Here is a 20312-nt window from a genome sequence, read left to right on the forward strand (position 1 = left end):
GAGTCTGAGACTGAAGAGTGGGATGTCTTCCATGGAAACAAACTGCTTGCCAAGGGGTTGGCCCGCACTTAATGTTCCCTCCGTGCTCCATGGCTGCCCTGGAGAACTTCAGTGACTCCTAGAGAGCCTACAATTTCATTAGATTCATCCTGGACACACGTATTAATTTGGATACATAACCTCAAACAGCAGGAACTCTTTTGACAGCAAGACCTCGTCAGTCCTCAGTCCCAGTGTAGCTGAGAATGTGAAGCCGTGGGACTTCCTGTTCGGTCCAGTCCTCTTGGCTCTGCTGACCCATCTTCTCTTATGGAAAACCAGCTTTGATGAGTCATCAGAAAGCAGAGACACCAGCATCTTGAGCTTCTCTTTTGCATCTAATAGAGGTGATGGGCAGCCTCTTTGGTGTCAAGGCAAAGTAAAACAGAACACCAACAAAAGCCGTTCACAGGTTAGGCACAGGGTTGACTTGAGTCTGTGCCCCTAGTTCACCACCAGGGGACACGGCAGCGGGAAAGATTAGAACATGGCAGGGCTTATGAGAACAATATTGGTGGGTGAGGAAGTAAGAGGCCTCCAGGGAGGCATTTCAGATGGAACAGCGCAGAGGAATCTTCACATCAACCATCTTATTGATAACTAGGTCTCTCTCCCATTAAATCAAAACAAGCTTCTTGGGGCTGTAGACATGGCTCTTCAGTTAAGAGTGTTCATTGGTCTTCTCAAGGACCCAAAGGTTCCCAGAACCTATGTTAGGCATCTCACAACTGACTGCATTCCTGCTCAAGGAATCCTGCGTCTCTCTGGCTCCTGAAGGCATCTGCACTTACATGGATACACCCCACCCACTATACATTTAAAAATAAAATGAATATTTACAAAAACTAGCTTTTCAAACAAACACCAATTCTTTATTGATTCTAGAATAATCCAGACTCACAAGTACTTTTTAACGTGTCACTGTTCTAGACACCATAGAGACAAAGGTGGTAGACTCAGACTTCTCTCTTAGTCTATTTTCATCTTGCCCTAGCTTCCCACTGTCTTGATCTTCCTTCAATTGAACAGTTTGCAGACACCAGCTACCCCACTGCCTGACCGGGTTGAACACGTCACTGTACCTTCTCATGAATCTAGAGATTTCACATGTGGAATGCTATAGCTCCATTTGTGATTCTTCACCCTGGGTGTCTTTTGTAGAACGAAAGCTTCCCCGTGGGTGGCCATGTTTGTTTTGTTCACTGCTCTGCCTGGGACAAAATGCTTCTAAACAATGTAAAGACTAAATTCAGTTCATTTGGCAGGTGTTTATTAAACACATATATGGCAAACATTTTTCTTACCATTGGGGAAACAAACAAAAACCAAAACCAAAGACCAGAATCACGCGTGTCCCTGGGATGTAAAATCTTGACTGCTAGTCAAAATTTTGATTTAATGGCCGAAGAGTAGCTGACTCCTCTCACTACTCCCACATAGTGGAAACGAACGCCAGAGGTTCTGTGATTGGAGCTGAGCCCCAGGGAGAATGTGAACGGTGCAGAGGTTTTGTTCTGTCATTTTCAGACGAAGGGACTTACATGCTTGCCTGCTGTGCTAAGAGGGCAACTGTCCAGTCATTTTCAAACTCTCATCTCCCATACTATTGCTCAATACACATTTCACAAGCTAGAAGTGGGTGTGTGATCTACAGCTTATATTGTCCATAAATACCAGTGGGCATAGAAGGCCTCACAAGATGATCCAGTGGAGACAGAGGTGGAGAGCACAAGCTTTTTAAGTGTACTGAGTGGTAAAGGTCATCTTTGATGACTGATTTCTTACCTACTCCTGTCATAGCCCAAGTAAGAGTGACCATCACCTTTGTTGTTGGCTGTGGAACTTGGGCACCCAAGTCCTGGTTATGTGAATGGAAGGCATTACCCTTAATGGCAATCATGCTGCAAAAATTAAGTCAGGAACTGTTCCTGAGAGTTGCAAAAGGAACCAAGATGATCAGTTTTGAGAACAATGAAGGGCTTTTCAGAAGAGGACATAGAAGAAACTCTTGGGCCTTTATAAAAGTAGTTCTCAGGCAGCAAGAGAAATACCTCACTAGAATAGGGAAGTACTTTGGACAATGAAAACTAGTACTCGATGTGTGGGAAGCTGGGATAGAAGAGAATCATTGGAAATAGAGGAAATGGTCATGACCCAAAATGGAGACAGTATTGCTGAATGTGAACCCCAACTAGTACCCGATTTCAGAGCCTATGGACAACCCGATGGCAACTCTTCTGGGGTTGTCTTGCTTTGGGTTTCAGGAACTGCCATGGAAGGATGTGGTGATAGTCTCATCCACTTACACTAACACAGTGTAAGCCAGTCTTCGGACACATTGTTAGGTCATGTTCCTATGCGTCTCCACAACTGGAAATAATCCCCGGCCCCTCACAAAGCTGAAGAGACTCTGCAATGGAAATGAATCAGTGGGATGATGACTTGGCTTGTCATCTTCACCCAGGGACCAGGACTCGGTGTGGTGGTTCGATGAGAATGCCGCCCATAGGCTCGTATTTTTAAGTGCTTTGTTCTCAGCTAGTGGAACTGTTTGGGAAGGATTAGGAAGTGTGGCTTTGCTGGAGGAGGTGTGTCACTGGGGTTGGGCTTTGCAGTTTCAAAAGCTCACACTGGGCCAAGCATGTTTTGCTTTCCCTCTTTCTGTCTTCAGATGGGAATCTAGATCTCAGATACTGCTCCAGTGTCTGCATGCCGCCATGATCTACACCATAATGATAGTGGACCAAACCTCTGAAACTCTAAGCCAGCCCCCAATTAAATGCTTTCTTCTACAAGTTGCCTTGGTCATAGAGTCTCTTCACAATAGAACAGTAACTAAGACACAGTAATCCTGCTGTCAGTAACTCTCCGGATGAACTCTAAAATCTCATTCATTCTGCTCATAAACTCTAAGCTGTGAGTCATTTAACTGGAAAGCACTCTAGCAACTCTTAACGATAACAGCAGAAATCTTCCTAGTCTTTATGGACACTGTCTGCTAACAGCAGTGTGGTAAAGCCAGAAACCCATTCATGTCATGAGGAAGGAGGAGAATTAGTGCTACCACCTGAAAAAGATAAGCAAGTTCACAGGCTGAATGGCGGCAGGCTTGGGGATACCAGTGGAGACATCTCAGGAAGCACCATGCACAACATATGTAAAGAAAATGGTTTATTTAAAGTGTTAAATACCATCACCAGAATGAATTTGATTGACATCAGTCGGTGTTTGTTACAGGCCTAATCTGCCCTCCCCCCATTTTTCCCCAACTGGAATTCCCTTTACTTGAAAACATTGTATGTACAGGGCAGCAACGGTCACTGGCATGTGCTATTTACACGACGGAACCACAAGTCGAGGTGCAGACATGTGAAAATGAAAAAAAGGTACACCAACTTTTAAATAAATACTGCATAATGACAAGTATGTACAAATATTCCACAGTCATGTCTTTCTTAGTAAAATTAGAAATAATTTGTATAGGAATATGCAGAAAAGATTCTGTGACTCATTTTAGTGTCAGGAACATAGTGAATGTCTAGCCTAAGGGAGAACAAAGACGCTACAGGTCTCTTAAACCAAATCGCTGCTGGTACGCAGGTGTCGAAAGTATCTCATAGCATTATGTTCCTTCTTGTCTCACCTTCGCCTGGGTCTGCCATAGGTCTCAGAAAATCAAGACACGGTCTTGGTGTAGTTCATGTTGCACCACATAAAGAGAAGGCATTTTGAGTGATAGCTCATTTTAACTTTTGCACCATATCAAGCATGACAGTTTTCAATGGTCAGCATTGAATTCAAAAAGAGAAACAAAGAAAATATTTTTTTTGTGTGTGCATGGCCTCCATTTAAACAAACGGGATGTAGATGGATTTCAAAAATTATTGCAAGGAGATAAAAGCAATCTTTAAGGATGTGTAATCAAAGCACATGTGAGGAACAGAAAGGATGAGTGGTTTGTTACATTGACCAGTGACATTTCCTCTCAGTAGGGACCTGGAGAGAAACTGGACCTTGCAGCGTCACTAAAGGTAAAAACTGCCCGTGAACCGCACGCACGTGGGGTTTTGACTTGAGGGTCTGCATGTAGACTTTTGGTGACGGCGTCAAATAACTGTTAAGAGGCATATTGACGTTCTTCGAGTCATCTAAAAATTGGAGCTTTAAAATTGTTGCAAATTTATGTTTACTATATTTCTTTAGAAATATAATTTGTGAAAAATTGAATTTTACTACAGAAAAATGAATTAATAAACAGCCCTGTGTTTCAGGGCTCCACATATTTAGCAGTGTTTCTATTCACATAGTAAATGGAAATCAGCTAACGAAATTGCTTTAACAAATTAAAAAACAAACAAAACCTAAGACCTACAAATAATACTTAACCCCCTGTATGAATAATGCTGGTGCTAAAAACAAATTTGTTAGACATTACAATGCCACGTGATTTTAGGATTTTCCTGTAAACTGAATTTTTAAGGTGAAAAAAAATTACCATGCACTGTACAATAAACTGCAAATGTTCAAATATCTTCTTTGTCAAATACGTGCTGACTTGCTTATGTCCCAAGTCATGTTGCAAAATCCTTTCAACATGCTTGAAATAAAGAAAGCTCTCGGACAGATTTGAGAAATCCATAAATTCAGACGCATCTGTGCTCTGAATCAAATATGGGGCATCAGAGGGCCAGGTGAACGATTTGTAGTATTTTAGTATGGGGGTTCACTCAGGAAGAGAGAAGGAAACAAAGGTTCAAAGTGGGAAGAAAAGTGAGATAGAGAAGAGGAAAGATGTGAAAAATTTGCACATAGTGAACTTCATAAGATCTGTATATTTAACATGGAAATAAATTGAATATATTATACTTATTGTCACATAAAGAGGATTTTAAGTATCTGCTAGAAAGTATTTTCATTTGTAATGTCTGCCAAAACACAGACTATGATTAAAGAATAAACATGGTGTGTCTTTGTATCACCCTGTTGCATTCTCTCCCATTTTAAAACCATGCACTAGTGAAATTTACTTTTAAAAATAATATAAATTGTTGAAAATGGCTGATTTTTATTTTATTTTATTATTATTTTTTTTGCAAGTTGCAGCCCCGAGAAAATAATTTAAATATTCAGCTAATCTGTGTCCATGCAAAAAAAAGTTTCTTTAATTTCATTCAGTACAGTGCAGTCCCAGAATTTTGATTTCAGAATCCAACACATCTCGGCATTAGTGAATGCCATGCCTCCTGGGGCTTCCCAGAGTCTACCAGTCTCCCTGCCGGAGCCCCCTTGGGAGCGGTGGCCAACTTTGCTCCTGACCACGTCTTTGGTCTCTTGCTTTTCACCTGACGCTTCCTAGGACTTTGCTTCTTGGCCTGTAGTGTGGCTTAATGGCTGTAGAGCTCCATTTCTGTGGCCTAACAGGCTTTGGGGTCAGACAAATGAAGAAAAACGATAAAAATATAAAGGTGCCATTGAAAAGGGCTGACTGATTCTTTGAGATTAATCCATGGCTTCAGATTGGACCGGAACTGAGTGTCACTGAACTCCAAACCTGACAGTTCTTCACAGCTCTGCTCTTCGACCTGAGGGCCTTCGCTAGGGCACAATGTGTACGACTTCCTCTGAGAACACAGGATCGCTTTGTATCCCTAGACGTGGGCTCCAAAGACACAACATCAAGCATGCAGTGTTACCAGGGGTTTCGACCTGTGCATTTTCTCCTGTTTCTGTATCGCTGGTTGTTGTGACAACAGTTTTATAGTTGCTATGAACGAGAGTAAGAAGGTCCAGTAGAACTTTCCAGAGACGATTGGGAAGCTCTTCTTGTCAGAGGTGCCAAGGTTGGATCTACTAGGGAGGAAGGCGGGAAGAGTTTGAACCATCCAATCACCATATTGGATAGTTCTAGTTCGTCTAAAAGTATCTGTGCCACTCCCATAAAGGATTTGTGGTCCATGCGGCCATAATCTCCCCAGACAATGATCTGTTGGCAAAATAAAAAGTAATGTTAGTATAAACGCACACATCACAACAGACAAGCAAAGTCATAATAAACTAGTGAAATGTGTTCAGCTCATGTGCTGTTGTCAAAGGTCAAGTTCAAGTGCCAGAGCCTGATGAATGGCAATGTTGCCTTTAAATCCCAGAAGCCAGGGTTACATTAGGAAAACCTCACTACAGTGTCTGAAGCCACACAAGGAGCAAAGCTGGTGTGTAACCCAGGTCTGAACGTCTGGGGGGGATTCCCCTGTGATGGGGACAACAGCAAACACAGCTGTCGAGCACTGGCCACTGCCTTCCAGGTGACAGAGAACTTCAGCCACGAGGAACAGGACAGAGAGCAGGTCTAGGGCAGGCTTCGGGCAAGCCTTTCCCCAGCAGAGGCCGGCACTGAGCACGCACCTGTAACACCTTCCCCTGGGGGCTCTCCTCGAAGGACAAGAGCTGCTGATACAGGGGCTCCAGGGTCTTCCTCGCCACCTTCGTCTTCTTCTTGGCTATGCAGACTCCGTTGTCTAACAGATACACCTTGACGTACGGTGCTGGGGAGAGAGGACAGGCAGTGACGCCTGCAGCTATGAACTGGCCGGTTCACAGGGGACAAGAACAATGGCCCGTCTTCCCTGAGAGCTGGCTGGCAGCACTCCAGCCATGGCCTGCCTTCCGTGTCAAAACCACAGGACACTCGTCAGCCGTGCAGTTTTAAGTTTGTTGACATGGCCTTTGAGATTTGAGAGTCTTTCCCCTTCCCCATCTCTTGTAAGGATTTAAATGTTGAATTAAAAAGGCAAAATGTTTCGGGTCCCTAACGAGATCCAAAGGCAATGTCTTTAAATTACCAAAATTTTGATCTCATTAAACATGCTTAAAATGAGGCTGTTACGTTCACCCCCACAGCTCACCGACATTCAAAGGCATTTATCAGCTGATAATGGTGTGAGCACAAGACAGGGGTGGGCTCTGAGGTGGCATGCTCAAAAGTAACTTGGAGAGACAGTTCAGCAGGAATTCTATGACTAAAGCCTCTATGACAGACACTTTTATGAAAAGCATGTTCCTGCATGTCTCATGCTATTAATTAATTATGGTGAAGGAGTCAATTATCCTCAAGACCTCTATACCACAATTTCAAAGTGATACAGTCAGTAACATGCACTTCATTTAAAAATTCCTTCAAGGACTGAGGAGTCGAGAGAGAAATGAAGAATTGTAAGTCAGTACAGATGCCGGGTTAGGAGTACTTTCAGAATTCACAGCCTTATATACTGGATCTACTGATCTCTGCACACAGCATACTCAGACTCTGCCATTTCTATGGCTCCAAGCACCTTGACTTATAATGGTGTTTCAATATGAAACGTGTGGCGTCAGGTTATGGTACAGCCTCTCACATGCTGCAGGAAGGACTGAACGTTGTCTTAGGTAGGCAGCATTCGTAGGCTTATGGGACTGTGTGGAGCTAGTCTATTTTTATTCTAATTCCAGAGCTTGAAGGATGCCTAGGGACAAATGTGAAGTCCCTGGAAAACTCAAGAGTATCATAAAACAGCAGCTAACCGGACAATGAAATTCTAGTGCACACTCTGGACAGTGGGCTCCTCTAGAGATGGGGTCTCAACCATGTAGGTCTGTTCAAAACCTCGTAGGGTACCCACGAGAGCACTCGCGCACGGCCCCCTCAGGTGCATGCGAACTGCTGTATCCCCAAGCAGCACAGTAACAGTTACCACTCACGTCTTGACTAAGAAGGCTGCAGCCGAGAGGGGAAATGTTCCCATCAGAGCAACCCCGACCATGAGAAATAACAGTGGAATGCTTTCTGCTGATTTACCTGGCAGTGTCTTGGAACCTGGTTTGACAACAAGGCCTCGAGCCCGAATGATTTCCACCTCCAACTGTCCTTTTTTGTCCATCATCCCCACCTGGATGTCACCTGGTGCGACACAGGGAAGAAACACAGGAAGGAGGAGGAGAGCGTGAACCAAAGAACTTGGCTTCAGACAGTCCCCAGATGTATTCATTCTTTAAGATTTAAACGTTCTCAGCAGTGTGTTACTTTAAAGACAAACAGAAATCACAAAAGAAAAAAACTAAGAATATTTACTGTTAAAATCTGGGACCCTTTATTCTTGCTGGTAATTTTGTTAAAAGTATCATGAAATTGAAGGAATGTGATTTTCAGTCATGTAAGAGGAAAAACGATGAAATCACAGAAACTCTTACCCATTGCAGGAGTGGCCAGGGTCTGGCGGCCCACTAGCTGAGCAGGGCCCAGGCCATCAAGGAAATCGCTGAACTGGCTGTCGGAGGCCAGGCGGACACCAGGGAAAATCAGGCTGAAGACAGAATGACATGCAGGATTAAATCCTCACCCTTCCCTCCTTGCAGGCAAGCTCGGGTTTCCTGCTGGCCTGCCTCACTAGTGTGGCGCAGCTAAGGTATCACTGACACTCCTTAGACTCCAGCATCCCACACCACCCCCCACAACCCTCGGAATGTCTTACATTCTCTAGCTTCCCACGCCTGGCACCAGAAGCGCCTGCCACACTATGTGGGCTTCTGTTATGTGTCTTCTCTTGCTTGGTCTGGAAGGTAGGGGAGATGATTTCTGTTGTGCACGCTCAGTATACACTGAACACTCATCTACGCCACGCTTTGCCAAGTTTAATCCTCTTAACTAAACTAAGAGAGAGTCTATTATTTATCTTTTTTACAGTTGAAAAAACTAGATTATTCCCATTGGCATATAAATATGCTGCCATTTCATCATGCAAAAGGAAAAACAGCCCTTTTCCTGACCACGCTCTCCTCCCCAGCCCCCACCCACTTGTTCCCCTGAATCCTTGGAAAAGACCTTCACATTCCCCTCTTCCATTTTATTTGGAAACTCTAATCAGCTTTTTGTTGATTTGTTGAGATGTCTCCAAATTTCTCTAACCAGAAGTCAGCCAATGACTACAGCAGCCTGCATCAGCCAATGACTACTCAGTGTCATAATTACGGCAGTTATTGTCAGCCAATGACTGCGGTGGTCAGCGGTCAGTGTCAGCCAATGACTACTCAGTGTCAGCCAATGACTGCGGTGGCCAGCGGTCAGTGTCAGCCAATGACTACGGTGGTCAGCGGTCAGTGTCAGCCAATGACTGCGGTGGCCAGCGGTCAGTGTCAGCCAATGACTACGGTGGTCAGCGGTCAGTGTCAGCCAATGACTGCGGTGGCCAGCGGTCAGTGTCAGCCAATGACTGCGGTGGCCAGCGGTCAGTGTCAGCCAATGACGGCAGCAGTAACTGCCGCTGTCACACTGTTCTGTCCTCACCGAAGTGAACAGAACAGCGACACAATCCATCCTTCCTTTTCCCCTGAGAAACCTTTTCCAGTCACTTCCTGGAGACGCTGGCTCCCTGCAAAGATTTCTCTTCTCTTCTGCCATTATGCTCTAATCTCTGCCCGTTCTGCTATTAAACACCCAAACTCCTCCTTTTCCCTATTATCTCTTCCATGTGTCTGAGTTCCCTTGGAAGTTCCAGCCAACTTGGTGCTGTCTGTGTTGGTGCTGTCTAGCCAAGAGCCTCTCTAGCTTACCCTTCTTTTCTGGGCTACACACATTCATTCCCACAGCATAGTTGGCTAACAGGATATCTATTGAGCATCTGAAAGTTAACTTACTCTAAACTGACCAACTGAAATCTCCTAAACACACACACATACACACACACACACACACACACACACACACACACACACAAAAAAAAATACTAAAATGTAATAAAAATTAAAAACTAAGGAAGTAAGTGGGTTTATTTCTTCAGAGATGGCCCATGTACATAAAAGACAAAGGGTCCTGAAATCAGGTCTTATGGGACTATTTAGTTGACCTCTCTCATTTATTTTTCTTGCCTTATTTCACCCTCATCACTTACACTATCCAATTTATTGTGTATTTTATTGTTTTCCTTATTTTTGGTTGTGAGCCTAGCCTTGAATGGCTGAGCCACCTCTCCAGCCCTATTGTTTTCCTTATAAATTAAAGTTTCTGATGAAGTTTGTCTTGTCTTTGAGTGGAGGTAGTTTTGTCTCTTGTTGGTGCTAGACTCCAGCTCTTATAGCCTAGATTCCTATAAACAATGGATATCTGCACCCTTAGTGATTCACCTTCATGTTAGAAGAATGAAGTAATTTACCCAAAAATCTAGAGTGCCAGAAATCAAGATGAGAACTTTGGTCTTCTCTTGCTATCTTGGATCTTATGATTCCTAAACCCACTGTCTTAACTTTTGATTTGCTTCTCTTGTATGGCTCACACCCAACTCACAGCAGACTTTGCTGTGAATATTTGTTGAATGAATTTATGAGTATTCAAGTTATTTCTCCAATAAGATGGTAAACATTTGAAGTGGAAGTCATCCTTGAAACATTTATATCCCTGGCAGCTTTCTAACTAGACTATAAACGTGTGTGTGGGGACCATGCGGTCAACATTTTTATAGCCCATGCAATGTTCACACAGACCATGCTCAGAGCACATTTATTTTCACTTTCCTTTCAGAAAGAACACATTTCTTTTGTCCAGTGTATGGAGCGTGTCACATGCCTGTGACTGAACCACTGCCACACTCACCTGTGACTCAGCTCTTCACTTCCTTCACACTTTCTTAACGATCAGTAAATCTATTTCTTTCCCTTCACTTCAAAAATTCAACCTGTTTATACACCCCTATTTAAAAACTGCAGGATTATGTACCTCTCCTTTATTTACAGAATGACGTTGAACAAAATATCATCAGGGTATGTAATTAACGGTAAGAAAAAAATTTCCTACGGCTTCGAGTCTGAATTGGCTACACGTGTCTAAACATGGAACACTTCCATGGCGATGACAGAGCAAGGCCCTGAGCCTTGCTTTCCTCTCCTGACACCTTTGGTCTCATGTACGATCAGAAGTCACTAAATACAGCTGCTTTCTGGAGACAGGGCCACCCCATGCTTACAAACCTTTCCAAGTGTCTTATAGTAGTGGATTGAAAGAAAAGCTACGTAGAGAAAAAGGCTCACCAACTTCTTGTTGCTATTTTCTTCTGATTATTGTTTCACATAATTAAGATAAATTATATAACTTTCAGTGCATAAATTTTTCAATAGCATCTCTTCAACAGATCTAAGATTTTTTTACATTAAAAATTACTTTTTAATTCTTTTATTTTATGTGTCTGGGTGTTTTGCCTGTATGTAAGTCTGTGCATAGTGTGCATGCAGTGCCCGAGGAGGCCAGAAGAGGCATCTGATCTAGAACTGTGGTTACAGTTGTGAGCCTGTATGTGGGCACTGGGAATCAAACCCAATCTTTGGAAGAGCGGCAATCAGTACTCTTAACTTCTGAGCCATCTCTCCAGCCCCAAGATCGAAGATTTTTTTTTTTTTTCCGACAGGGTTTCTCTGTGTAGTTTTGGTACCTGTCCTGCATCTCACTCTGTAGCCCAGACTGGCCTCAAACTCACAGAGATCCTTCTGGCTCTGCCTCCCGAGTGCTGGGATTAAAGATTTTAAAAACTAATATTGCCTACATGGTGTGACATGTATGCTTATTATTTCTGTGATTTTGTTTATTATTTTAAGCTTGGACAAACTATTTTATCTGTAGGTAATATTGAGAGTCACATCGTAGCATCTTGTCATGAAAGTAAAACACTTTATCTCCCCCAAGCTATTTCATTTAAAATAAAAAGCCTGATACATCAATTGCTCAGTGGAGGGTGAAACAAGTTCTCAGGACTCAGCCAGGTTAGATGGAAAGGGCCTGGGAATCGATCCTGTGAGCCAGCTCTTGTGTGAACCAGCTCTTGTGTGAGCCAGCTCTTGTGTGAACCAGCTCTTGTGTGAGCCAGTTCTTGTGTGAACCAGCTCTTGTGTGAGACAGCTCTTGTGTGAACCAGCTCTTGTGTGAACCAGCTCTTATGTGAGCCAGCTCTCGTGTGAGCCAGTTCTTGTGCGAACCAGCTCTTGTGTGAACCAGCTCTTGTGTGAGCCAGTTCTTGTGTGAATCAGCTCTTGTGTGAGCTAGTTCTTGTGTGAGCCAGCTCTTGTGTGAGTAGGCATGGCCGAGGCCTCACTCACTTTCCTTCCGAGCTGTAGCTGTTCATGCTGCCGTCCGTGGACTCCCGGCTGGCCTGCCGCGTCATCCAGTTCCTCATCTCCACTGCCAGGCCGGTTTCTGTGCTTCTCTGGACCGTGCTCCGTAGCTTTTTACCTCCTGCTTCTGCGGAGACAGAAATCCAAAGGCATCACAGTCTGTCATCGAGGCCTGGCTACAGAACAGGCCGGCTAGCACCCGGAGACAGAGTTCTTAAGGAGACACAGAGAAAAGGTATTTTAAACACTTCTAAACAGTGTCTCCCTGAGTGAGCAGCACAAAGTTCCATTGTTTATTTCCACTTAAAACAGTGTTCAAATCATTAACATAAGAAACAAAAAGGTTCAAACTGAGGATAATAAAATACGCTTTGTTTTCATTGCAATACTTAAATTACCATATCAATTTATGCCTCTTGTTTTTCATTGTAACTTCTAAATGCAAAATTAATTTATGCTCACCTTTTCGCCCATTTCTTTTGTCTTAATTAAAGAAACAGGCCTTCATATTGCTTACAAAGAACCAGATGGTGAGGGATACTCAATTTTTAGCTTTAACTTTATAAAAAAAATTTAGGGTAACTGCTATGAAAAGGTAAAGGAATCTACACAAAAGGGGTAACTCTATTTGAAGGCAGTTTTGATTCTGTTGGTAACTTCCAGAATGATTGTGTAATATAAAATTCCTGAAGTGTCACGTGAAGGACCTCTTCAGTTTTTGGCCTTGGACGGTCATCTCTAAGGTGGTTGCACCTAGTAGAGTCTTCTCCCAGAAGGCCACCAGAGGAGCAGCCCTGAGGAAGGAGACAAGCGGGGCAGGACTGAGCGAAGCATCTAGCTGGAGAGATTAGGGCTCCGGAGAGGGAGCAGCACTGGAGCTGGGCTTGGAAGAAGGGCCAACAGGGCCTCCAGAAAAGAAGAGCGTGTCTGGGGCAAGAGAAAGTGCATGGACAAAGGAGCAAAGCAGGAGTGACCACGTGTGGAGAGGGAAGGGCCGTGGCCGAAGGAGCGCTGGGAAGTAGGGTATCCAGGAAAGAGCCAAAGCTGTGAGGAGCCCGGCACACTGGAATATGGAGCTGGGAGGAGAATACCACAGCTGTGAGGAGCCCGGCGCACTGGAATATGGAGCTGGGAGAATAGCACCACAGCTGCACTCATTGCTTCTTGGCAGGTCTACTTTATTCACACTGGCTGCGAAAGCCATTAGCGTTTGGAGATGAACAGCCATGCGACACGTTCTCCCAGCGGCTGGGACTAGAAAGTTCTTTTCAGTGCTGCTGGTGCTCCTGACGGGATGACACTCTTTCCACCAAACTTCTTATATTTGCTCCACTTTGAAACACTGCTTTACATTTCACCCATTTCCAGTTTTGATACACATTAAAATGCTTTAGAGTAGACACAAAATACACATCATGACCGATTTACAGCTAAACAAAAGCTGTATTGTGGGTGAGCAGCAAACATGTACTGATAAATGATAAGAAAACATAGGGCTTCCTCAATGATTCCAGAAAGCTCTTCATCAGAGAAATGTTGCTGCTACTGACGCGATGACTCTGCTCACCAAGATGTGGATGTTTGCTTCCCCATGAAACGCTTGAGTAGAGACAAAGTTAAAAAATTGAAAAGATTTGTAGCCTCCTGTGGGATAAGTGATAATGCATGGCTTGCCACTGGAGGCTACCATCAAAAGTTAGACCATGATAAAACATGGATGAGCCAAGTGATCAGTCCACAAACTCCTTCTGTTAGGGGAGTAAAAAGATAACTTCTAAGGGATACACAGCCACCACCATCATAATCAAGTCATAGAATTCAGCAGCATACAGAATCACCTATCAAGTTGTTCTGGACAAAAATGTACTCACTGTTTCTAATCAAGTCTCTGGTTTTCAAAAATACAGACGGTAAAGTCACAAGACAAATAGCACATACAAACAAAGCATCCAGACAAAACCCTGATATGGGATATTGCTCAAGAGAACTGGCCCAGTCTCCTAAAAAGTTAACACCGTGACAAAAGCGTAAGTAAGGTAATGTAGATTAAAATACAGCAAGGAGATGTTAGCCAGTGACCCTGGTTGTATGGGTTTTTGTCTTGTCTGTAAAACCAAAATGAAATAAGAAGTCTTTTTTAACAAAATCATTTTTGTTAAATGTTAAAATCATTAAAAGGCAATTTTTAGACAGGTAGGGAAATATGAATACAGATCGGATATTAGATGAGAAAGCTGCTAAACTTTTAGGTGGATTATAATAAGTATTATAATGAATTTTCTGACTATTAGATATATGTCAAATACTTGGATGCAAAACCTTCTGTTATTAGCATTTTACTTTCAAATGGCATAGAAAACAAAACAAATGCACACATGCACAGGAAGGGTGGTTAAAGAGCGATGAGGCGGCAGAGATGAATGGAGGATCCATCAATCTAACACTCATGACCTCTGTGCACAAGTCTCTGCGTGCGGTGCACGTTTGATACCTAAGGCATGTGTGTGGAGGTAGACACGCGCATACATGTGGCAGCCTGAGGCTGAGCGCAGGCCTTCCTTAGCGGCATTCTATCTTACTCACTGAGGCAGGGTCTCTCAGCTGAACTCAGAGCGTGATGATGGACTACTCTTCAGACTGCCGGGATTACAGGCGGGCCCCACGTCTGCCCGCCACGCATTTCCACGGCTGCTTAGGATTTAAATTCCATCCTCATACTGTGCAGCAAGCCCTCTACTCTGCTCTCCTCTCCCCAGCCCCTGAGATTTATAATTTTATTTCAGAGTGATCGTCAAATAGCTACATCACAAAGCAGTATTGTGGTTTTTCTCAGCAATCACGAAACGTTAGGCTAACCTGAGGGCTGAGTTCCTGCTTCGAGGTTCATTTCCTTTCAGTACCTGCCCCAGGGGAACAACTACCATCACTTGAGACACACTTCAGCGGCATCTAGATGAGGATCTAGATATATACAAGGGAATGGCATGGAGGAACCGAGGTTATCCAAGGATAAAGGACCTTCATTCTTAAAGATCTCAGGACACAGCGCAGCAATTCCAAAATCTATCTTCTCTTTAATCTGATGCTATTGAGCAAAAGTGACTGGAAAATACGCTGTTAATGGGTGATGGGAACCAGACCCCACTTGGCTAAGAATAACAACATTTTAAAAAGAGCTCGCAACCCTTCTGTCCACAACCGCTTTACTCACATCATCTCTTCATAGGTCTGAAAATTCCCACTTGTACAGACGAAGCGCAGAGGCCCAGCGGATCACAAGATTCCCTGAAGGCACACAGTGAGTGTCAGGACCGGAATGTGTGCTCGGCTGCCAGACTCCACGTTCTCTGTTATTCACTAACTTATTGTTAGAACATAACTAACTGCCTGGGTAGAGGTGATGCAAAGGGCCCTTTAGAAGTAGCCTGGTGGCCTGGGAAGAAGCAGGAGCCTCAAACCAGTTAGGCTCTGGTGTCAAACTGCTTCTCTACTCTTAACTTACTGATGGCACCGAGCAAGTCACACCCTATTCTCAAATTGTGAGATAAAAAGACGTAACTGGCGGGACTTTGGTGAGCGCTAAAGAGAACACACATCTAAAGTACCTGGAAGAGTACCCGAAACACAGCAAGCCTTCAACCAAGGCACCGGTATAAGATCCAGACAGGGAAGAAGGGAACACATTCGGACTGGTCCTGACCACTAACTAGCTAGCTGTGTGGCCTTCTAAGTCATAGTCCCTCTCTGAGTCTGGGGCTAGCTGTCTATGAAAAGGGCAGGGAGAGGGGAGCACATGAGCCTTGGCATCTTTTATCTTTAAAGTCTGTGATTGTCTCATTAGTGCACAAAAGGCCACGATTAACAGCCCTGTGTTGAGGGGGTATGCTACTGTCAAAGAATCATAAGTTCCTAGCTAAATAACTACTTACAGTAGCCCTTAAAAACTTGTCATTTTACATATTCCATTATCTGAAACATTTATAGACTTATTTATAAATTTGCAGCATCATAAAAATCTTTATGTCAATTCACAATAAATGCAATTTAACTTAAATATAATGCATTATGGTGATTCATGTGTAATGCTACAAATGTTATGTTGCTATGCAACCTAAAAACTGAATCCATGTGAGTGTGAAGATCTGTGAGAGTAAGTACAAGTGAGCCAGGCAGAATTCTATGCTGGTCCTGATGACCATGTTACTTTATACGGCAAAAGGGATTTTGCTAATTGTTTAAAGGCAGGGAGATTATCTGATGGGCCAACATAGCCGCTCCTGGTCTTTAAAAGCAGAATGCTGTCTCTGGCTGGCTTCAGAAGAGGAAATCAGAGACACCAGAATCACCAGAACGATCCTTTCTACCTTTGCTGGCTTGAGGATGGAAAAAAACACATGTAAAGGACATCGCAGCCACCAGAAGCTGCTGAGAGTGAGATCTGGCTGACAAGTGGCAAGAAAACTTGACTGGAGTCCTATACCTCCAAGGAACTCGATTCTGCCACCAACACGAATGCCCCTGGAAGCAGAGCCACTGGCAAGAGCTCAGGCAGTGTCGTGATCTCTGTGATGTCACATGTGATCATCCTGTGCTAGGCTAAGATCTAGTGAGTAGATGCTGGTGTTGGGTGCCAACTGTTAGAGCAGCAGAAGATGCAGACAGAACATCTGATTCTTTTCTCAGATGCATTTTTAAATGGAACATACGTAAAACCATTTTATTATGATTGTGGGGGTAGACCAACCAAATAGTTGTGAATTTAGGTGTGCTTTTTAAAAGTGAACACCTGTGCACATGCACATATACTTATATGCACAGTATACTAAACAAGACCAAGCAGCAAACCGGTACCTAAAGCCCAGGCTGGGTTGTGGTGGAGCCCTTAAACCACTCATGAGCATCCAGTATTTTAAGCATTTGGGGAAGATGCCTGCAGGTCAAAATCAAGTTCAACTGCCAAACACCACAGGGAGAAGGCAGCACACAGGAGGCAGCCTTGCCTTTCTTCTCTGCTGAATCTCATGACTCATTTACATGACACTTCCTGTATTCAAGGAAAACCACTTGATTAAAAACTCAAATGCCAGTTTTCCCAATATCAGGAAACTCTTCAAGGGGCTTGACAATGAAAATAAAAATGTGCTCATCGCTATTGACCTGGGAGACTTTCTTACTGCCCCACCCAAGACTAGGCTTGACATATGATACCAAGCTCAGTTTCATGGTGATATCTTTTAAATCTTTGATGCACAGAAGTCACCCTGCTTTGCTTACACCTAGAAAATCTCATCAATGTAATCAGAATTATTCCAGCTTCATAATGTTCTTGCCATCAGTAGGAAAAGGAGTTTGTGGAGCAGGCTGGAAGACTGGAACAGTCTTTAATTTTTAGGGCAGACCACAATTCATGTACGGCCACATACACATACAACATGTATCCCATTGCAGACATGGCTTCTTTTGTGTAAAGTCATTCATGTATTTCTGGCTGTCATTAGAATCCAACTAAACTTATTCTGACAGACACACACATGACAGCATAAAAGAAGAGGCTTAAAACTGGGACAAAACTCAACTGCTAAATTCAAAATTAAAAAAGGAAGGTGGAACTACTGTCATTTTGACTTGGAACTATGAAGGACCTTCTAGATATAAAGTCTTCAGAGCTCCAGTCTTTATAACAGCGCAATATGTTTACTATTACAATTACCTTCTATATAAAAAAAACGGGCCAAGTCCACAGCAGGCAAACAATACATATTTTAGTTTCACTCTTGAGAACGTCAAAGCCTACCCCTGTTTCTCAAAGTGGGTCAGATTCCATCTTCACTCGGTATTTTGTGCTTTTATTTGATAAAATATTTGATTTTTAACTTCCAATTAACCAATGACTTGAAACCTCATTAACTTTCTCCTTGAATGTTCAGATAAGTTTAAAAAAACTGTTTTATGGGTAGTGTTGGGATTCTGATCATTCACGCACTTTTGTTCACTCATAAAAGCTGGGAAAATGTCAGTGTCATTGCTAGCTCACTAACCTTTGACCTCACGAGCACAGTGACAACATACACTTAGGATAGAGTAGAAATTTGTGTTAGAGGCAGTTACTCCCTATAACACCTACTCATTTCAATCTCTGGGCATGTCACTTTAGACCCACCCACACCAACAGGTGGGGATTTTCACCAAATGATGCCCTGGCAGTCAAAGAGCACTTTATATATTATAAACAAACAAACCCAAAATTGTGGCGTCACCACCATGAACAGCTGAAAAGGGCCCTGACCTTTTTTGTGTCTTAAGTCATCTATAAAACAAAGGGATCTGTAGTGGTATTTGTTCCGCCCATGACCTTGGGCTATGGGGCCCGAAGGAGGTGGTGCTTCTTGCCATTGTACAGGACCTCTTAAAAGGAAAAGGAGAAGGGTCACGAGCTCCTTCTCCCTGCTGCCTGCTTCCTGGTCTGATCGAAAGGCCAGGTGGATTGGCTCCCGTCAGATCAGAGGACGACTGCAGATGTCTCCTCCGTTCTGGATTCGTGACTGTACTTCCTCAATTTGTATCTTAATAAATCCCCATTACCCATTAAATAGACTCACATGGATTGATCTTAACAGAATCACAACAGAGGACTAGAACATCCTTCTTTGTGAAGTCCTATAATTATTAATACTAATTTTTAACAAGAAATAAAGCCAAGATAACGACACCTCATGTGGCTTAGTAGTATGACCATTCTACTCTTCTTTCCTTAACAGTAAATTTATTTTGATATTCTCAACACAATTAAACCTAGAAAGTCTTCCTCCTGGTGCGTTCTCTCTGTTTTCACTTGCCAGTTTTATGGGATTTTCATCTTCTCTCTGATGTTGCTGTTCCGGACCACTGGAAACCATCAGCTCCTGATCCAAAGTTAAACCACTAAGAGAGTTGGTACCATACTTCTGGGCTTTTTTTCTTAACATTAGTCATGCCAGGCTCTCTACAATGAAGAATGTAGAGAATGGGAAACAGCACCCAGGCCCTGAGGACTCTCACTGGGTGTCCTCGGCACTGCCCCACATGCTGTGAGTGATCTTCGATGTTACATCCTAGATGTGACCATTCAGGTTTCCACTGAAGTATTTACCAACTATGGACAGGGAACTTAGGTCTCAGAAAGCTAGCATTCTTATCTGTAGATCTTGGATGATCCTTAGCTTATGCCATGAGTACATGACTTGTAAGTGGTGTTTAATTAACAGTGATGTGTAAGATTAGATACTATACATACCGGCCTCTAAAGCTGTAAAATGATACACAAACCTTTATTCGGAAATGACTCAAATTGCATGTGAAATTGCCCAAATTAGTCTAACTTCAGCTCGCTCTTCTTAAGTTACTACAGTCCTACTATACATCGAGGGAGCGAGCTTCTGGCAAATAGGCCAGTGGTCACCTCCTCATCCAAACTCACTTCTGGGAGAGGGGCAGGTCACATTTGAAAGTAACTGGAAAAACAGAATTAAACTGAATTTCTGAAAGAAAAATATGAAAAAATTACCAGCCCACTTTATGTAATTTCATTCAATCCCAAGATAAGAAATGAAGTTTCTAGACCTGCATTAGCAAGAGGCAGGAGGAGCACTGTGCTTCACCACGGAAAACTTCTGGAGCCAGAGCCCTGGAGAGCTAAGGAGGAGGAGGTAATTGTGGGGACGGAGCAGGGCTGCAGACTGTGCTCTCGGCTGGCTGCTGGGTTCAGCTGCCCCCGTCAACAAGGACTCCATGGCTCCCACAGCTGATGGCCTCTGTTGCCACTGCTGCTGGTTCTCATTCTAAGTGGGGACTTTCAGTCTCTCGGACCTGTCACGACCTTAAACGGGGTCTTTTAGGTAGGTGGTTCTTATTCTTAAATGTCATCATAAATTGAAGAATCATCTCTTAATGAGAAAAAGAACTGCATGCCACACAAAGGCTCTAGAACGAAACAGTAAGTGGATGGGAGTTTAAGGTAGTTTTTTTCTGAGAAGGGATTGCTATTGCTATGTGCAAAAATAACAGTGTGTATGGAGAGTTGGGGGGCAAATTTGCAGCAAATTTAAAATATAAGAAAGCCATGTTATTTACCTTAGATTTCATCTGCACATTTCCCTTTCTTGACTGCT

The 20312-nt window shown here is 43.3% G+C and overlaps 1 protein-coding gene across 50 annotated transcripts in view; it reads right to left on the bottom strand.

Moving 5' to 3' along the window:
- Positions 1–3195: 3195 nt before the first annotated feature.
- The window catches only part of Rims2 (regulating synaptic membrane exocytosis 2), a 491805-nt gene continuing 474688 nt past the window's right edge, over positions 3196–20312 (bottom strand). For all 50 annotated transcript variants that reach the window (XM_042265269.2, XM_042265264.2, XM_042265278.2 and 47 more), the window contains 5 exons: positions 12151–12292; positions 8263–8375; positions 7871–7972; positions 6442–6581; positions 3196–6022 (listed from right to left, as the gene is read on the bottom strand). In XM_042265269.2, the coding sequence (XP_042121203.1) occupies positions 5804–6022; positions 6442–6581; positions 7871–7972; positions 8263–8375; positions 12151–12292 (716 nt within the window). In that variant the 3' untranslated portion in view covers positions 3196–5803. The remainder of the gene's footprint in view (positions 6023–6441; positions 6582–7870; positions 7973–8262; positions 8376–12150; positions 12293–20312) is intronic.

Source organism: Peromyscus maniculatus, chromosome 20 (assembly GCF_049852395.1).
Source record: "Peromyscus maniculatus bairdii isolate BWxNUB_F1_BW_parent chromosome 20, HU_Pman_BW_mat_3.1, whole genome shotgun sequence".
NCBI lineage: Eukaryota > Metazoa > Chordata > Mammalia > Rodentia > Cricetidae > Peromyscus > Peromyscus maniculatus.